The 20171-nt window shown below is 35.3% G+C and overlaps 3 protein-coding genes across 4 annotated transcripts; 1 reads left to right on the forward strand and 2 right to left on the reverse strand.

The window, feature by feature from the left end:
• LOC112524611 (transcription factor BIM2) lies at positions 1-3964 on the forward strand. Of its 2 annotated transcripts, none has more exons than XM_025134519.1 (8): positions 1-114; positions 229-330; positions 536-620; positions 2557-2626; positions 2741-2836; positions 2925-3367; positions 3526-3637; positions 3712-3927. In XM_025134519.1, exons 2-8 carry the CDS (start codon positions 234-236, stop codon positions 3781-3783), a joined length of 975 nt encoding a protein of 324 aa, XP_024990287.1. In that variant the 5' UTR covers positions 1-114; positions 229-233; the 3' UTR covers positions 3784-3927. The 2 variants fall into 2 exon arrangements, with proteins under 2 accessions (XP_024990287.1, XP_024990286.1); XM_025134518.1 differs by having other exon boundaries at positions 15-114; positions 533-620; positions 3712-3964.
• Positions 3965-5975: 2011 nt separating this feature from the next.
• Positions 5976-11500, reverse strand: LOC112525711. The gene is made up of 6 exons (XM_025135948.1): positions 11123-11500; positions 10216-10313; positions 7314-7411; positions 6727-6917; positions 6226-6290; positions 5976-6111 (listed from the first exon to the last, which is right to left on the reverse strand). The coding sequence occupies exons 1-6, from the start codon at positions 11460-11462 to the stop codon at positions 6091-6093; spliced, it is 813 nt and encodes a 270-aa protein (XP_024991716.1). The 5' UTR covers positions 11463-11500; the 3' UTR covers positions 5976-6090.
• Positions 11501-14214: 2714 nt separating this feature from the next.
• On the reverse strand, positions 14215-20171 carry LOC112524361. The gene is made up of 8 exons (XM_025134147.1): positions 20144-20171; positions 19924-19992; positions 18660-18751; positions 17190-18328; positions 15983-16395; positions 15376-15473; positions 14294-14360; positions 14215-14218 (listed from the first exon to the last, which is right to left on the reverse strand). Exons 3-8 carry the CDS (start codon positions 18667-18669, stop codon positions 14215-14217), a joined length of 1731 nt encoding a protein of 576 aa, XP_024989915.1. The 5' UTR covers positions 18670-18751; positions 19924-19992; positions 20144-20171.

Here is a 20171-nt window from a genome sequence, read left to right on the forward strand (position 1 = left end):
GTAAGGCAGCTCATGAGAAGCACGTGAAAAGAGGTTTTTCCTGCAAGCCCGTGAAGTTCTTGTTACGGTGGCCGCCGCCGGCGTTTACCCAATTCAGAGATCCAGCTTTACCTTGTAAGAATTGTGTTTCCCCCCTTAATTACTTGATAGATCTACCTATTTTGCTCTAATCAATCCTTAACCCATCTATTTTCCTTAAATTTCTTGAAACCCATATTAACAAATTAGGGAAAATGAAATCGAGTAAAGGGCATCAGGAAGACGAGGAAGAAGATTATGAAGATTTCGGTGCCAAGAAAGATAATACGGCTTCTTCCAATACCAGCAAAGGTCTGTTGTTATTCCCTTTTGAGGAATTGTAAGTTAGAATCAGTTTTGGGTTTCTAAATTTCCAAAAACTTGTTCAATTGTATCGGTTTTTGTATCCTCCAAATAAAAGTTTGTAATCCAGACGTGAACATCTAGGAAGGAAATTCTTGTAATCGGTTTTCTATGAAGTGATTTGTTTGTGTTAAATGAATTTGGATTAAAGCAGATGGGAAGAGCAGTGATAAGGCTAATGCAACTAGGTCGAAGCATTCAGTGACAGAGCAGCGTCGAAGGAGCAAGATCAATGAAAGGCATGTTTTCTTTTATCACAATCACCATTTTTTGTGTCTATTTTTGCTTGGTTTTTACTTGGGTTTATAAGTTAAGGTTCATAATTGGGAAGGATGGATGCTTTTGTAGAAATTTTTTCTCTATTATTTGGTTTATTGCTCTAGGCATACTGGTCTGCTGCAGTAGATATTAAAGAAAGACTGTTGGAAACCGTTGTAACCGAGTAAAATACTTTGTTTAATATTTGGCTTCAGTGGTCGTCTTATTGAATTTCGAGTGTGATCAATTCAGGTAGGAGTCATTATACTTTTGTTATATGTTAAATGGAAGATTACAAGTTTGAGTCAAGAAACAAATGGCAGATTACAAGTTTGAGTCAAGAAGCAACTTCTCTGCGATTGGCGTACAAACATTTCCCTCCATAACCCTCATAAAGCCTAGGAGCCTTGGTGCACCGTAATCATCCTTGACCACACACTTCAAGTTGTAAAAGAAGTTACCATACTCTTGAATTTATACTACAATGTTGATGTAGGAGTTTTATCTTTTCTGTCTGGTATTTGGAAATCTGGTCGCTCTTTATGGGTTTTGAACTTTTTTATCTGTTTTATTTCTATAAATTCACTAGGTAGTTAATGATATTGGTTAGAAATTCGCGAGAAGGCAGAAAATAAGTCAATGGGAATTTATGAACCAGGATTAAAATAAAATTGAGATTATAACTTGAAAGATATCTAATCTATGAATATGAAGAATAATGAGGACCCACAAAGCATCCTTGTTGGTGAATTCCTGCACTAGATGGGCTTGGCTATACGGACTTTAGCCCCTATATGATATTATGTTTAGGTAGGCATTTTCATTCATGTAATGTTTCTTCAAGTTTTCTCTCTCTACCAATTCATTTTTATGCATAGATTACACTACCACATCCAAAACAACCAAGGCTTTTCGGTCAACGGTATCAAGTCAAGCTCTAGAACCTTTAGGTTGTGAATTAAAGTCTCTTCAATCAAAGACACGAGTGTGTGAGCTTATATGCCGTTTGAAGATGAAGGCGTACATCAAACCAAAGTTCTGTCATATATGTAGGATTTAATTATTGACTATGTGCTTTTATGAACAGGGCAATATGAATCCGAGGATATCCTGTATTTATAGGCATTTAAAAGCATACTGCTCTTGGCATCAAACCAAATTCCTTCAAGCTTTTAGAGATTGGCTCTCGCCTTTCAGTGCATTGTTGTTTCGCTTATCTTCACATATCTTGAATTAGGCTTTGTGAAGATTGACACTTGTGGTATAGGTGAAACTTGTCTGACGGCAGTCAGTGTATGACATTGAATATTATATTTATATCATATATGGATGGGCTCATTAGACATGGTTAACAGAACTTGATTCAGTTGTTTGTCTATTTGAAAATCTCATGATAAGTACTTTCTAAATATTTGTTGGACTGTTGTAGGTTTGTTAAGATTAGCAAGAATAAAAACACTTTTTAAGAATCATTCCTGAAACTGTTGTAATACAAATCTTCTTGACCGTCTATGTAGCTTTGGTTGATGGAACTTTTTTTTCTTGCTATGTGCAAAGTTTCTTCCTCGACTCTAGGCGCAATTATATTTTGCCAGAAGCATATATCCAAGCACTTAGAAAGCCAGTGAGCCGCAAATTTCTGTTGGAGCTAGGCCCCTTTTGGTGCTCTTGGAATGACATGAAATCCTTGTTTGGCTCCATGATTGTTTGAGTACGCATAAATGCACTTTGTGTAGACATTCTCAGACGTTGAACGTCAATCAATCATTATGTGGGTACAAAAGAATAATGAATAGCATCTAACTATTCATCCATATGTAATTTGCTTTGAAAATTATGAAGGTGGTTGGATATTAAATATTTAACTTTCGATGTTTTGAGTATGGTCTTAATCCATCTCCTTTTCTTCTTTATTAGATTCCAAATATTGAGGGATTTGATACCAAACAGTGATCAGAAGAGAGATACAGCATCATTTCTACTGGAGGTAAATTAACTAAATGCAAACCTGTTTTTTAATTTTATTTATTCATTTTTTTGTGTTGCATTATTATTATTTGAGGGATAATTATCTTAGCTTATCAGTGCCACCTCTTTGCAGGTGATAGAATATGTTCAGTACTTGCAGGAAAAAGTACATAAGTACGAAGGATCATACCAAGGTTGGAACGCAGAGCCCACAAAATTAATGCCTTGGGTAACGACTTGATAGTTTACAATTCTGATATGTCCTGAAATATTTTCATAATAACAAACTGAACTTTCCATATCTTTTCTTCTGGTAGAGAAATAGTCATTGGCGGGTCCCAAATTTTGGTCAACCTCCCGTTTTAAAGAGTGATTCTGGACAGGCTCCATCTTTTCCTGTTAGGTTTGATGAAAATGTCTCGGTTGCCCCGGCCGTCAACACAACAACCCCACAGAATCCTGTTAGTGGAGATGTGAACTGTAATTTGATGGATTCACAACCTGAGTTGTTAGCAAGTAAGACAACAGTCATGCCTATGCCTATGCCGATGCCGATGCCGATGCCAATGCCATTGCCAATTCCTGTACAAGCAAGCATGCCTGTCCCTATACAACAGCAACTTGACGGTGCATTTTCCCATCCGACCACCCTTCAAGGGTCGGTCTGTAATGTGCAGTCAACAGATGGTGATGCAAATCAGCAAGAGGAGCTGACAGTTGAAGGGGGGACAATTAGCATTTCAAGTGTTTATTCTCAAGGGTGAGTATTGAAGCCAACTTTGTGGCTTCTGATTCCTGCTTTATTCTCATGAACCATGATTTGGTTTCTTATGATGCTGCTGCTTAAACTTGGATCATGATACCAAGTTGGCTATGATTTTACAAGAAGTCATGGTTGATTCTTTGTCGCCATTACAGGTTATTGAATTCTCTGACACAAGCATTACAGAACTCAGGTGTGGATTTGAGTCAGGCGACCATATCCGTACAGGTTGATCTTGGGAAACGAGCAAACAGAGGCATTGGCAAGGTAAAAAAGGTTATCAGTTGCTATTATTTTTGGTGATTTAAGTAACATTGGTTGATTTGTGATTACGTTTTCAGGATGAACAGGAAGAATTTAGCAATGGAGACAAGTCGTCATCGGATCAAGCTCAAAAGAGATTGAAGACGTGACACAAGAAACAAATTGTTACGAATATTGTACATGTTGGGTAGTTGGAGAAATCTGTCTTGTGTTGTGTTGTAGAAACAGCTGCTGCATGTATTGCAGTTTCTGCTTGGTTACGTGACAAATAATCCAAGAATTTATTATTATTATTACTATTTTTTAGTGGAATTTGTATTGTTGGAGCTGGGAAATGATGTATTATCACTTGTTAGCAACTATGAATTGGTTACGTTAATGCCATTCAAGGGTCGTCCTTTTTCATGGCAAGCTTCTTTAATTAGCATATTTTGGATTAGTATATGATAATTAAGAAGAGAAGTTAAACAGAAATGGGGTGGTGGCGCAGTTGGCTAGCGCGTAGGTCTCATAGCTTCTGAGTCATCCTGAGGTCGAGAGTTCGAGCCTCTCTCACCCCAATATCTTTTTGCTTTTTTTTTCTTCAATTAATCTTATACTTCTTTTTATAATAAAAGTTATTAAAAAATATGTTTCTATTTTTACAAATTACACCATTATAATTGTATCGTTAATAGATTTAGAATAAGTTTAATATTGAATATTTTTACATTTAATCTTATATTATTAATATTATAAATACGGTCAAATTGCATGAAAAAGTAACGTACTTTAACTTGATCCCTATTTTGGGTAACGTACTTTCAAAACTTCCATTTTGGTACCTAAGATGTAAAGTTTTAAACATTTAAGTACCCGGATACCCACTTGAAGACTAAAATTAGATTAAAAAAAAGACTAATTTTATATTTAAAAAAATCCACGTCACTGACCACGTCAGCAAATAATCACTCGCCACATCGGCATGATAATCGGTTACCACTTGAAGACTAAAATTAGATTAAAAAAAAAGACTAATTTTATATTTAAAAAAATTCACGTCACTGACCACGTCAGCAAATAATCACTTGCCACATCGTCATGATAGTCGGTTAATACTTCAACCAGTTACCCGGGTACTTAAATGTTTAAAACTTTACATCTTAGGTACCAAAATGGAAGTTTTGAAAGTACGTTACCCAAAATAGGGATCAAGTTAAAGTACGTTACTTTTTCATGCAATTTGCCCTATAAATACTTGAGAACTATTTTCAATTCTTATATTTTATGCTTGTATAGTTATAAATTAAATGAATAACTATAAGAGTAGAAAATGTAAGTATTAAAAATAATTCGTACGTATGATTAAAACCAAAAAATATTTAAAGTTGAGCTCATTTTGAACATATTAACGAGACAATTTAAAAAAATACTACAATCTAGTAACAATTTCAATCTTTATTGAGAATTTATGTTATATGATTTAAGAAGGGGATATTACTTAAAATAGTTAAATAACCATTTTTACCGCATTATTACACCTGTTAGCAATTTCTTTCTCAAAACAGCGAAAATAATCATAGGTTCACAATTTACAGAGGGGTTAAAATGCAAGAAAAAAGAAAGTTTCTAAACCCGCAATTACGGAGAACAAATATGTAAATTTGGAGACCACATCAGTAAGTGGGGATATATTTTACGGATCTATCACTAATTTTCATATTTGGTCCTCGAAACTACGGATCTGGTCTCGAGACTTCTTTTTTCTACACTTTTAACACCTCTGTAAATGACAAACCTGCAAATTACAAACCTATAACTATTTTCATAATTTTAAGAGGTAAATAACTAAGTAGTGAAACCCTCCGTAAAAAATAGTGGCACAGTTTGCTATCGTGTAGGTCTCTCATAGCCTCTCTCTGAAAGGTTATTTAAATGTTAATTTTAGGGTGGACTTAAGTCGGTCCAAAGATCCATGCACCAAACGAGTATTATTTGACTAACACATTTTCTTTTAGTTTTTTTTTATACCATTTTTCCACAATTAAACCTTCAAATGGAAGTTTGTGTGAAAGCTGTAATCCTTTTGACAAACTTGTAATCGTTATAAAAATACAGATGACCTTCGCCAAAACCATATTTTCATAGAGAAGTTGGTGTGCATGTTCAGTTCTTAAGTAATTTATTAACTTCACAGGAAATAACTGAATCGTATCACATATTTTGCATGAATGAGAAATATGTTTGATATGATCGTGACAACACATAATTAATATTTCAACTTTATGTTACGTAAACAGAATCCATCTTTTTAAAAGCAACATACTTAACATCTTCTATAGGCATATATATATATATATATATATATATATAGGTTGGTATTCAGTCATTCCCACATCACATCACGGACAAATAAATAAATTATGTATTTCATCGAACTTACGAATTTCCATCATTCATGCTCTCTACCCTTTCACTTACTTTCCATCTTCAATCTCCTGCAAGTACATGCATATATAATAGAACCCACTTATTATCATGTTTCCATATGTTTTTCTTTTCTTTCTGATACAGAAAAATCCCAAGCAATATGAGTTGGACATTTTACTTACAGAATTGTCAATCTTGTCAAAATCATCATCATCATCATCAACAAAAGCATCATTGCCTTCATCATCTGAAATCCACCAAAATGAGCAAGACCTTCACAGTATTAGTATTAGCCATTAACATCATGGGGTCAGAAAATTCAAGAGATATTGGGACTTATTAATTAAGGTCAATTCCGCAATACATGTAGTGCTTTTCGATACTATAGCTAGTCCGTTTGATTAGATTACTGCTAAAACAGGAAATTTCAAAACTGTAGAGAATGTGAGCATGGTTAATTGCGTAAACACGTCCAACAAGAAAATATGTGATATAAAACATAAAAACTTCAAATAAGGAAAAAGGTGCAGGCACCCTTTATTGATTTATGGCACTTTCGCACCAAGGAGTGCTAGGAGTCTAACCAAATTATACTCTCATCGGACAGAAATGTAGCAGCCAAGATAAATGGAGTGTCAAAACAATACAGTAATGCAACAACATTTTTTTTTCTTATAAGATACCTGGATGGCCATCACTGTCATCAAGATCTCCCAAAAGATACGAATCCAAGTCCTGCTCAGATGTAGAGGTCTTGCTTTTCAGACTTGCTTCCACCAATTCTGGTCCAACAACTAGAGTTCGATCCATATTTTCATCTTCTTTTTGTGCTATTTGTTTTAGTTTGCTCTCCTCCACAAACTTTCTTTCGTACCTATATGGTAAGAATGGAACTAATGGCATTAGACAATATGTTACATTGTAAACCCCCTTCATTTAAAATTTCACTCTTGTTGAAGCATCGGGATCAGAAAACCTCATATTTCATGATAAGCTTTCCAAAATGCTTGAGATCATTACATCTGTTTTGGAGATGCCAAAGCAGAATAAAAGGTGGGCTGGTCTGTTACGGATATGATACTCTTATAACGTGACAGAGCCTGAAGAAGTGTAACTTAGTTAATATATATACCTGGTGTCTTACTGAGAATCTAGTCTTTATGAAGTCAATCGCAATCTCAGAATATGTCAATATATCTATTTGCACCGCATTTAATATAGGCATTATAGAGATAAGAATTGGAAATTCCAAGGTAAAGTAGGCACATACGGGGATACATGAGTGCTCACAAGTGTAAAGTATATCCTCCAGAATCTTCCATCTTTCATGTGCCGTGGGCATAATTCATATCTCAACCTTGACACTTCCTGAAACATCATGATCATTATAAATATGCTTTAACATGACAAGTTTAATATTCTGAAGTGATTCAAAGTTCTTAAAGAAAGAATGGGAAGCTTGGTTTAAAAATGCGCGCATAATGCGCTGTGATGCGTGATGCGCTGAAGAAAACGCATCAAAGGGTCTGATGCGTTGCGATTCCATGATGCGCTCGCATCACCTACGCATCACACGATGCGTGCATCACACGATGCGTGCATCACACGATGCGTGCATCACTTATGCATCAACGCATCATGTATGTTGCATTTTTGGGCTCCCTTTTTCAGTTTTTAGTTGAGCTTTTTAGTTGGGCTTCTTAGTTAAGTAAAATAGAACGTGAGACTATGAGAGACCTAATAGAAGAAGCCGACAGTGAAGAAGTAGAAGTCGCACTGTGAGAGACCTAGCATCGCATATCAATTAAAACATGACGTGAGTTGTTGTCGATACTCGACAACCAGCAAAGAAGTAGAAAACGAACTTTTTAAGATTATAATGCCACTTTTTTAACTGCTTTATGTTATAAATGAAGTATTTTGATAGGTAAGTATTTTTAAGGTAGAAATTGATATGTAGAATTAATTTATAAATATTTTTTGAATACCGGGCGCATCACGTGCGTGATGCGAGCGCATCAGCATCACGCATCGGCTTCCGGGAACCTTAACGCATCGGACCGCATCACGCTTTTTAAAACCAAGATGGGAAGTAGGCAAATTTGTAAGGCCTACATATTCCATTGTCGATGTTGAAAAAATATAACCAACAATTTAGAAGGACAAAAAGAAATAAAAGTTATTACTCCCTCACTCAAGCATGCTCTTATAACAATTAGGAGACCAAAGAACATGCGATTAGAGTGTTGGTTGCATCAATCAACTCTTTAACTAATACAAATGGTTGTTAAGGTAATCATAGACTAGCAACACCAGCCAGTTCTGCTTAAAAATGGAGTTAGTTAACTTATGAAATAACAAATTTTGCTGTAAAATATAATAAAAAATAAACATTTCGTCCCACCGCATCATCTAACAAGTGGAAACAACAAAAAACATTACCCATTCACATCTATTTGGGAGCCCTGTAATCAGTTCAGAGAACAGGTGGAAAGGAAGACACAATGTATGTTCAAAGGGGGAAGTTCCTTAAGGAAAGTGAAAAAACAGGAAAATTGTAGAAGAAAGAAGGGGAAGAAAAGGTTTGACCTCAACTCAGATCATGGCTAACACAAGACTTGAGGATGGAATTATTTAGTTGAAGATTTAGAAAATGTTGGATATTTTTTGGGGATAACAGTCTCATTGCAAATGCAAAGGGAAGGCCATTAGAGGACTTCATCCACAAAATGGCTGCTTGAAGGTCGTGTTTTTATGGAGAATATTTGTGGAGTGGGCATGTGGCATATCTGTAATGCCTAGTGAAGGGATTAAATAATCAGTAGGAACTAGGATAGTAAGGGAAGCAGTAAAAGTAAAATCAGAGCAATTTCAGAGTCTAATCAGAATTTCTTTATAACTTTTCTTTTCTTTTCTGGATCCTCAAAAAATTTGTGAAAGCAGTTAGAAATCAATTTGTACTACAATCATGGATTTTCCATCTCTTATCTTTGCTTAGTTCAAGATCGCTTTAAGGATAGTATTCTGATCTATGCATCTGGTGGGTTCCGTCCTGATGACGCCAGGGAGGGTTCATCAATGGGAGTTGTCTTCAGCTGAACATTGTGTTTGTGTTTGGTGGTGATAGCTCCCATGGCATGTCTTCGGTGTCAGTACAGTCTGCTGCTCAGGTTAGGTCCTTCCATCCTTTGCAAAGGCAGTTTTTATGGGTTAAATCGTTATCTTTTTACTTAGTCCAATCCTTGCTTAGTAATTGGGTATGCTCCTCCCTGCCGATCAAGCAGCGACGCTGCTCTTAGCTTTAACATGAGCTTAAGGTGTCGGAATTTGTCAACTCGACAAGCTTATAGAGAGCCCAATATCATTTTTCTATATAAAATACTTCTGATTATTTTCTTTTGGAAGCAGTGGAGCAATTTTTTATTTCAATCTGTTTGTTTGTGGCAGCAAAGTGCACGACCTCCTTTTTGATAGACAAAGTGGCTTTTGTTGGAAGTAATCATTGTTTTCTAAGAAGCTTAATGGGAAATCTCTACAAAATAATTATAGCCGATTGCATCGCCAAAGTTAGAGCATGCTTGCTTCTTTCAAAAAGTTTCATATGGAGGAGTTCTTATCATATTCATAGCTTTCACGGAGAGCTCTTAGTTATCTTTATAGTTCAGTTTTTGTAGACACTTTGAGAATGTGGCAGGTAGACTGTTAGTTTTAGTCCACTACTTTATATCAGATTTTTGTTATCAATTAATATATTTGGCTGTTTCAAGAAACAAAAATGGAAACAATAGAAGTGCTTATGTTGTTGATATATGATCTTATATCCAGCACAAATGCCTAGCTAAGGTCCAGCAACCTGTATCTTGAAATTGTTGGCATATGCAGTGCTAGCGTTTTTAATTGGTTCTTGTTATATGGAGGACTACAATGCTGTTTGGTGTGGGTAGCTCATGACCATGAAAAAATCTAAATTTACACTTACTGCCAGTAACTTGGAATCATAATGATGACCTAACCCTGAGTAATTGAGGAAATATAGATGCATAACCATTTAATGTAGATTAATAGATGTACCACTTAAATAAGAGACCCGTACATTATCTATTAATAAATTTAGAAAGAAACACAGATCAACATTCCACTGCGTTTCTTTAATACAGGAACAGTGTCAATACCTTGACAGTTGTGAGGACTAGATTTGCATGTTTCTGCTGCCACTCTGAAAGATCTTGCCTTACATTGGAGACAGTAGCCACATCAGACACCAAATCATCTGAAGATCAAGAGAAACAAGTTTAGTTGTCCTATAGCGAAAAGCAATATAGCTAGCCATTTACAGATGAATAAAACAACAATATGGTGCAAGTAACTATGAACTTCAACATATTTCCCTAGGTTTTCAAAATGGTACTTAAAAGTAGGAATAACCGAATAAGTCCTTGAGATAGGCAAGTTGGATTACTACATACATATTTGATCCATCAAATCCAGCCGCCTTTCGACTAGCATTTTCAATTTGTAAATATTATCGATACTGCCTCAGTTCCCACTACCATGTCACTGCAGTGCACAATTGAAATAGAATTTGTTGCAAATCTATAACCATTTGTGGTGCTTTTATATCATAGAACAATAAAATGTCAATATATTTCCACACTATTTTCAATTACGTACTCGGACAAAATTATTTAAATTGCCTAAATTTAAATCATTAATAACAGTTGAGACTTGAGATGATTAATATTCTGTTTTAAACCAACAACGCCTGTTAGTTAATTTGATTAAAGTCATGATAGATATGTAATTGTATAACAAGTGTGAACTTCAGTGATCATATCCATTTGGCCCTCTTTTATAAAGGCCAATGTAGCTGGCAATTATTTCTAGAAAGCTCAAAATCCATTTCAATTTTGAATTTGAGAATCAAAGTCGACACTCATAGCCAAAAGGTACCTAAACGTTCTGGACTTGGCTGATCAGTTAACATTATCAATAGTCGATAAAGCATGAGTACTCATAACTTGTATAGAAATTATTACAATAAAAATTAACAAAAAACGATAACAGATCAAGCGAGGAAACCTGGAAAGGGGAAATTCTGGAATGTGGATAACGTGAGGCCTTTGACGAAGTCTCGTAGATCCTGAGTGATGCCGAACTTTTCAAGGTCCAATTCCGACGGCGAGTCAGAAGAAGAAGCAGAGGAAGTAATGGATAGAGACGGGATTTGATCGGCGAGTGAGAGAAGAGCGGCGGTCTTGAACTCGTCGGCTTTCTTGGAAGCCTCGGCGGCAATGTCTTTGGATCGCTTGGCGGTCTCGGAGACGATGTCAGCGATTCTGACCGGAGAAGAGGTTAAGGTTTGAGATCTCTTTGTTGCTTCTTCAGCTAATGATTTTGCCTTTTGCCAAAAGCTCTCCATTGTTCAAGTCTTCCTGTGGTCGCTACTGTGATTTCAGTGAAGCGGAATGGTGGTGGCGAGGTAAAGATAAAGTTACGGTCACCCACCTCATGCCAACAACCGGATCTTACCATCCTCATTGCGACCCGACCAGAAACCATTTTGACTCATTTTATCTTTACAAATAATCAAATGGGAGTTAAATATTTAAAATATTTTTTTTATATTATTTTAATTAAATAATTATTTAAAACGGAGAAAATAAAGATTTTAATCAATAATTTTTCTGAAACTTTAAATTTAAATTTAAAATTGATAAAACGCAACAGAGGATATGAAATTCTTTAAATCTAGACTCTTAAAAAATATTACCATTGGTTTATAAAACAGAAATATTATATTATCACCGACAAGAAAATTTTGATGATAATATTAAAAATAAATAATATTTTATTATATGTAATATAAAATATTTTAATGATCTAATTAAATGTTGTAATCTTTAAAATATAGAATCTATTAGAGTTAAATGTAATTTTTTTATGCACATTTTTAAAACTCTTTCTACACTATATTTTCGTAATTTTTACTGATAGATCATATGGTATATTGATTTTTTTTCCGTATGTATCTTTTACAAGTATTTTTAAAATATTGTTCAAAACAATATCGTATTAGTTTGTGGCAGACTTAGGGGCCGTTTATCAAATACTTACCCGGTAAGTGTTTAGCGGTAAAATTTAACACTATTATTTATTTATCGGGTAAGATTTTAATCCACCAAAATGACATTGTATGCAACAATTTATCCGGTAAGCCTTACCGTGGTAAGAGTCGTCGCCCTCACTTATGGGGTAGGACTCTTGGTCCTTATCTCAATCTTACCGAGTAAGATTTTTGGTCCTTACTATATTCATTCGGTGATGTAATGTTACTTGGTAAGCACTTAGTGGGGAAGGGACCCTTTAAAAAAACAAAATTACGAGGGTTAAAAGTAAATTTTTTTAACTTTTCTTTTAGTTCCTCCTAGAGATGGCCAAATCGGCCCGGCCCGGGACCGCCGGAGGACCGGGACCGGGACCGACGAAGAACTGGCCCGGCCCGGAACCGGTAAGGACCGGTTATGGGACCGAAAACCGGGACCGGTCAAGTTTTTGGTAGTTTAGTGGGACCGACTATGGACCGGCCCAGCCCGAAAATTCAAATAATTTTATAAATAAATGTATTTTTAAATAATTTTATAATGTATTTTTATAAGAAAACGTAATTTTAATTATATTAAAATGCATTTTTAAAGTGTATTTGAGTAACCCAATTGTAAATTTTATAATGCATTAAAAATATATATCATTAAAAAAATAAAATAAAAATCTTAATTTTTAATGCAAAGACCGGTTGGGACCGGGACCGGCGGCCCATAACCGGTTATGAAGTACCTTGACCAGTCCTATCATTTTCGACAGGAACCGAGACCGGTTATGGCCGGTTAGGACCGATTGGAACCCGCCCGGGACCGGTTTTTGGCCATCTCTAGTTGACTAGTTCCTCCAGTAAATTTTTACAAGGGACCTACAACCCTAGCCGACTCTAAAAAAGTCTCTTAAAGTCAACCAAAAAAGTCTATTAAAATCAATCAAAAAACCCGGAAAAGTCGTTCAAAATCGATAAAAACACTAAAAAAATCTCTCAAAATCAACCAAAAACTTTTAAAATCCCTCGAAACGTTGTAATTAGGTTAAAAATCTTTTGTAATCAGATTGTGACGTCACTCTTGAACAGTTAAAATTAGTTGTCAGTATCTACTTTGATTTAGATGACCTACGATAATCCAAGTGAATATATACAATTGCTTTGTAATTGTATATACGCCTTTTTATTTCGTTTGCATCGACACTTTCATCTTTATGCATCGTACTATTCAAATTTAGAGAATTTATAGAAACCGAAGACAACACAATGAACCAATCAAAAGCAAAATTGTTATTTTCTTGTAACGATATAACATTCTGTATGTCTCACAAGACACTTTTATATGTCCCGATTTGTAACTAATCAAATTTTTACATATAAAATACATGTATTAATTAAAAACCTGAAGAGAATAAAAACATATATAAATCATAAATTTTGTATATGTGAGATTCATGGGGAATTGGTGGGTTTTTGAAAATAGTTGTTGTGAATAGGGGGTCGTCTTCTCACGTGAGAATAATCCATGATGGTAAAATGGGTCGGGTCGGACCCTTTTGCACCATTTACCATTGCTTCTTCTCCCCTCTTCTGTACTTCATCTATACATAATCAAGAGATCATAAATATGTCACAGAAGTCTTCTTTAATTAATTTATGTGGTGACATTACGTGTATGTATATATATATATATATATATATATATGCATTAAAGTTGGAATTTTATGAACAAATCACCTGATACAGCTTTATTTTGCTGACTGTAAAACACCAAATCTTGATCTCCATACCCTTCAACCTGATGAAAACAAAACCCTTAAAAACTTAAATTAGAAAAAGAATCAAACCCCAAATTAAAACGTTTTGATTTAAATATTTTCGCATTTGATTTTGTTGGTTGTAATCTTATAAGGTCCAAATTTAAGGTTATATATACCCTTTTTTGGAGCATCAACTTTCTTGTAATCATATCTCCAGGAGAAAAATACTGTTGATCATGATGATGATAACCTGCAGAAAATATAAGCACATGATCCAGGTATCATCATATATGATTAGCATGCATGAAATACATAAGCTTGCATCATCTGAGTATTTCACATATATATATATATTATATACTTAAAAAGAAACATACATATGTATATATATATATACCTAACTGATCATGAGAAGCTTGCATCTGATGAATCTGGAGAGAAGCAGCAGCATCAATGGTTGTCATGAAAACTGAAACGTTAACACACAACATTGCCATCATGGAAATCATCATCTCCATACCCATCTTAATGATCGATATTTATGAGACCTATATATATTATATATGTATGTATATATATATGTATATATATATTAGGCAGGCTTCAAATGACAGCACCATTTTAGTCCTTTATGATGGGAGGACCATTTAGTAAAAACACACATCTCCATCATACACCAAATTGCTGAAATTTTGTTACCACTCTTACAAAAGCTCATCTCATCCTTACTATTCTTTACTTTTACATGTTTCACTATATATCATAAAACATCTATAATTAACTCTTTACGAGCGTATCAATTACTTATTCTCTCATTATAAAAGCTAGCTCGAGGGGACGAGCTCGTCTAACATCATCACATATTGACATGTTATATCATGTAAATAACAAACTCGAAATCATTTTAGTTGGGAATTTAATTTGGCATGAAATAGATCTTAATCAAATTTCCGTACTTGTGAACTCCCAAATATGATTGAAGTTTTGGGTCAATTGCACAAAAGGTGCACATGCATGTGTATCTATGCAATGAAAATCCCTATTATATATCTTCCACATGATCCATCCACCTCATAATATATGTATATATATATATATATATATATATATAAGCTTTGTCTGGTCTACTTTAGAGGTGTAGACAGAAAATATAAGCTTTGTCTGGTCTAGTTAAGAGGTGAAGACAGAAAGGTGGTTGTGATGTAGCTCTTGGCCTCATCTACTATTTTCGTCTTTCATTTAATTATAATCCATCCTTTTTAATATTTAGTAATTAATTATCTAAAATGCCTTTTAATACTACAAACAATTCTAGTTTCTAGAAAAACGAAAAACAAGTCAATACAAAGACCATGTTCCAACCTCAAATCAAACTTGCAGTAAGACATCTGGTTTGTGCATTTATCTAAAATTTTTGTTGATTTCTATGTATATGAATCTGGCATCCTATAAATAAATAAAAGATGGATGGACTCAGAATCTACAGCATAGAATGCCATGCCTCCATCCACGATGCTTCTGTAGCCGCCTTCGGTCCGCTTTTGCCATTCTTACAGGGCTGCTGTTCCACTCCGTCTGAAGTCTGCAGCCAACATAAATACATCAATGTCGTTAGATTCTATAAGCACAGCTGTTAGCTGAGGGAGGACGACGATGATAAAATTTGACCAATCCTAATGGACCAGAAACAGCAGGCCATGAATCATCCAAAAAGAATTATGATAGATGGTGTGACCCCCTCCCTCCCCTGGCAATTACTGTCCGAAAACCCCTTGGGGAGAAAAGGAACTATGTATTCGAAAGAAATGGTCCAAATCTAGCAGAATCGAGTCTAACACAGATTGTCCTAGAATGTCGAGTCCCTAAAATGGTACACACTGGCTCAGTGTAGCCCCCTCTCGACACCTTGGGACAATTTGTTCTGTCTAGCCTCCCTTGAAGGGAGCGTTTTAAGAGTTCCAAATCGGCTAGACATGGATTATTTCTTCCCAAAATATGTTGAAGAGTAATCTAATAGGGTTCCTCGTATTCTCAAAGATGGGAATTCACAAACACCAACAGAGGAAAAGAAAGTGGGATGTCTGTTATTACATGGGAAAGGCGAAGGATCTGGTGCTAGTTGTGCTGCTATCTGACCGAATCGAGACGCTGCCAGAAAATGCTATAGGTCCAGAGTAAGTTATTCGTCCCGAAACAGGACCTGCAACAGAGAAACTTGATTCTCCCTCACCACGTTGCACCGGGTTTACCATTGCAACATTATCTGAAGCCACATCCAGGTGGTTTGGTGCACCTTGCGCCTCAATGGGAAGTTCATGAACATTTTCGGGATTCTGAACTCCATGGAGACCACCACTAGTTGCTGGTTTGCCATTGTTGAGATTCAAAGCGTTATTTCCCTCCATCATGCTTTCATTTGAAATATCGGTTGTCTGAATACTTCTGCCTGGTTCTTCAGCTTCATTTTCCACAACAGGCCTTTCCGAGACCTCTTCTACGGCACTCTGCAAACAGGAGGATTACTATCAGATCCAAATTTATAGTAGTACGAATTGATGCAGAGAAAATACAGATGGTGTTGTTACATACAGAAGACCAAGAATAAATGCAATAGAAGTCGCTTTTTTTTTTTTAATTTTGTAATGTACTCACTACACTAAAATCGGTTTAATTGGCCACCAAATTATGTCTAGATGTCCTAATAGATTGTTGTATAAGACCAAACAAGCATGTCTTATGTAAAAGTGTTACAATAAGTGGATAGGATGATGAGGTTGGCCTTACGAGTTTCTTAAGACACTATGAAATAAAATATCCTATACTTTTTTTTTATAGAACACTTTTGAGAAGTGCCCTATGAACACAACTTTTCACAAAACACTTGTTTATATGACACTTTTTCCAATAATATCATATAAAAAGACTAAAATGAGGCTTTATTTCATAAGTGTCATAAAAGAACTTGTTAGGATGCAAAAATATATCATATCAACTTATTGCAACACCTTTACGTACGACGCACAATTGTTTGATCCTAAAAACGTAAGTGTTGTATAACAGTCTATTAGAACATTTAGCGTGACATAAAGACAATTTTGCTGATGTGATACTTAAGAAATGCAGAGATGCTTGGAATTATATGTGCATTGATCTTTCCTGTTAAATTCTGCTACTTTTTCCATGTACAACCTCATTGGTAGGGAATAACTCGATGCTTATCCTCAGAGATATCTAACAAAACTTCATGCGGAACATTGTAACTCAACAATTGAACCATGAAAATGTAGAAAATACTAACCTGACAAGGCTGTTGATGAATATCACGAGCGCGATTGACAGAATCGAGAAGGAATTGAAGGGATGGCAGTGGTTCATCTTGTTGCAATGAGGGCACGCTAATAGAAACTACTTGCTCTGTAGAGGCGTTATCCAATAAATTGGCACTTGAATTAATCTGTTTTTCACCAGTCTCTGTCGAGATTTCTGGACCATAATTGTCAGTGGCTTTTGGAACAGTATCAGATTCTGCAGAAATTTTTAACTCATCAAGAGAACATTCAGAAGGTCCATCATCATCACCATTATCATCTTTAGATGTATTTTTCAACTCATTTGGAACAATAGAATCAAGAGCTTCTTCCTTGGGCCCACATTCTTTTGCAGTATCATCCTCACAATCTTTGGAATCTTTATCTGGTACTGAACTATGGAAACATCGAACTGCAATCTCTGTATCTATATAATCATTGACAGGCTCACTGACGGGCAAATTAGTATCAATTTCTTGGGTCTCCGAAGATGCATCAGATTTCATGCAAGAATCTTTGCTAGACGAAGGTCTTATCTTTTCACCCATCACAAGCTGAATATCAAGATTCCTTTCAATCACTTCATCACGATTATCTCCAACATCCATATGATCATCTGTAGGTTCTAAAACGGGCAAATCAGATTCCATGTAATAATCCTCCATATGTGAAAATCTCAACCCTTCAGGCTTCAGATACTGAGTATGAAGACTATCCTCGATTATCTCATCTTGTTTACCTTCGTTAGCAGGAGAAGAGATGCAATGAATTTCATGATTATTCTCATCAAACAAAATCCTTTCCCCATGAGGTATTCCTTCATCAACACAAATATCCTTAACATGGAAGGCACTCTCTTTGTAACATACTAACAACTCAGGCAGCTCACATTCCATGACATTTTTATCTGTGTAAAAGTCGGTTTCTTTCTCGAAAAATTCTGAAGGAAGATTACATGGTGCTAAAGATCTAAACTTTTCATCGTCACAATTATTGGTCAAATCATCCTCGATATTTGAACATTCAAGTTCTTGATTGTTCCAGAAGTTGACTTTTTCATTCTCTTCGTCTGATAAAAAAGGATTTGTATATCTTTTAGGACTCTCTTTCATGGCTTCCTTCAGTTCATCTGTATCAAAATCACTGTTGTTGGATTCAAATCAAGTATAGTATAGAATCGAACTTCTATGCTAGAGTCTATGACAGACTACAGGTTCTTTTGAGGGTACCAAAAAAAATGGCAACCATCATGACATACTGAAAACAGAGCAACCTAAAAATGCATAAAGCAAGAATAGTAAATGATGGAACTAGGACATAAGTAGCGGTATTCATAAACAAAAAGATTTTCAGTTGAAACAGAGGCCAAGAACCTAGAAAGCTTGGAAATTGGAACCAGCAAATAACTCCAGTAAACAATATTTAAATTGACCAACAAAATGGAGGCAGAGCAACCTTACCGGATTTCATTATTCACATGCGTTGGATAAGTTTGGAGAATTCGCAAGAGCTGTGACACATACATTCGCTACCTTGCAATAGGAGACGCCACCTACCAAAATGAAAGACAAATACAACTGATATAATTCTCATGTGAACTGCTACAGCAAAAGAGAAGCAAAAGCATGATCCAGAACGACGAATAATCAACTCTATAATCAGTAAAGATGAACACCAGAAAACTTGTCTTAAACCAAAAAACCTACAACAAAAGTCAAACTTGCATTTCGAATTTTATAGGTTGTTTGCTTGGTTTTCCATTAAGTCCTGTATGGACAAAACTGTGTGTGGATTAATCTGTCTTTATAGATTGGGAAGGTTTTTGTTTGGGATGGTTCTTTCATAGATGGAATAAGCATGTTTTCTATAATTGGCAATAATAAGTTTAGAAAAAACTTGGCTTTCTACATAAAGCTCCCCCTAGAAGCTTAAGGAATAAGCCACTTTCTATATCATTAAGCCACTATCAAATAGCCATATATAGCTGACCCAATAAGCTCATTAAGCTGCTAACAAACACGCCCTTAGTTAGGTAGGATGTTCAAGGTTTTCCCTACTTAGGTGAAATGGAGAGCACCAAGAAAAGATTGGATGACAATACCGACTATATTCAAAACAATAAACGGAGAACCACATCTAGTTGCTCAAAGACTAACTATATCTCAACAAAACTGCATCTGCTATATGAAATATCATCACTAGTTCTTTATAACAGTCAACAGCTTACCCAAAAGCCAATGAAAATAGAGTCCAAGGTTGTATAGCCAAGAACAAAACTTGAAAGGATTCATTAGTCCACCAAAAAATTCAAAGAGAAAACAAACGAGAGGTAAATGATGTCCTACGACCTTGAGAAGGGGGAAAAGACAACAAAGAAAAGTTAAAAAGAGCTATATTAAAATAAAAACTTTTAAGAGTAATTCCACTAGCATAGAACAGCTAAAAGAACTTTTAATATTCCTCAGGTGTGTTCTCTTACAGCCTTCTTTTTTGTCAGTTACCTTACCCTGCTAGATAAAAGACCCAATTTTTTAATAGGGTTTTCAGCCAAAACGAAACACTACTTTACAATCTCAACACCAGATTTAATAAACCCTAAAGCGATAAAATTCGAAGCAGATCCTAACAAATTCGCACTTTGTAACCACACATCAACAATGAAAAGTATATAGGTAATATATATGAATATATATATCTATATATATACACAATTAACCGAAGTACCTGTACACCAAATCAACCAAATTAAACTCTCGTCCGGCTACGTTACTGCTTCAGAAATGACAATCGACACTGCAAAACGAAAACACACAAACAGCTTTAGATTTTTCTTTTCCAACGGATGCTGTCGTGTAAAGAACCAAAAGCAGAATGACACGCAAAACTGAACGAATCAAATAAAAGGAAAATTTAGTAAACATTGAGCAACAGATCCGAACTTTACGGTAAACATAGATAAAGCAAATTTCATG

Source organism: Cynara cardunculus, assembly GCF_001531365.2.
Source record: "Cynara cardunculus var. scolymus isolate 2C chromosome LG 13, CcrdV1, whole genome shotgun sequence".
Taxonomy (NCBI): Eukaryota; Viridiplantae; Streptophyta; class Magnoliopsida; order Asterales; family Asteraceae; genus Cynara; species Cynara cardunculus.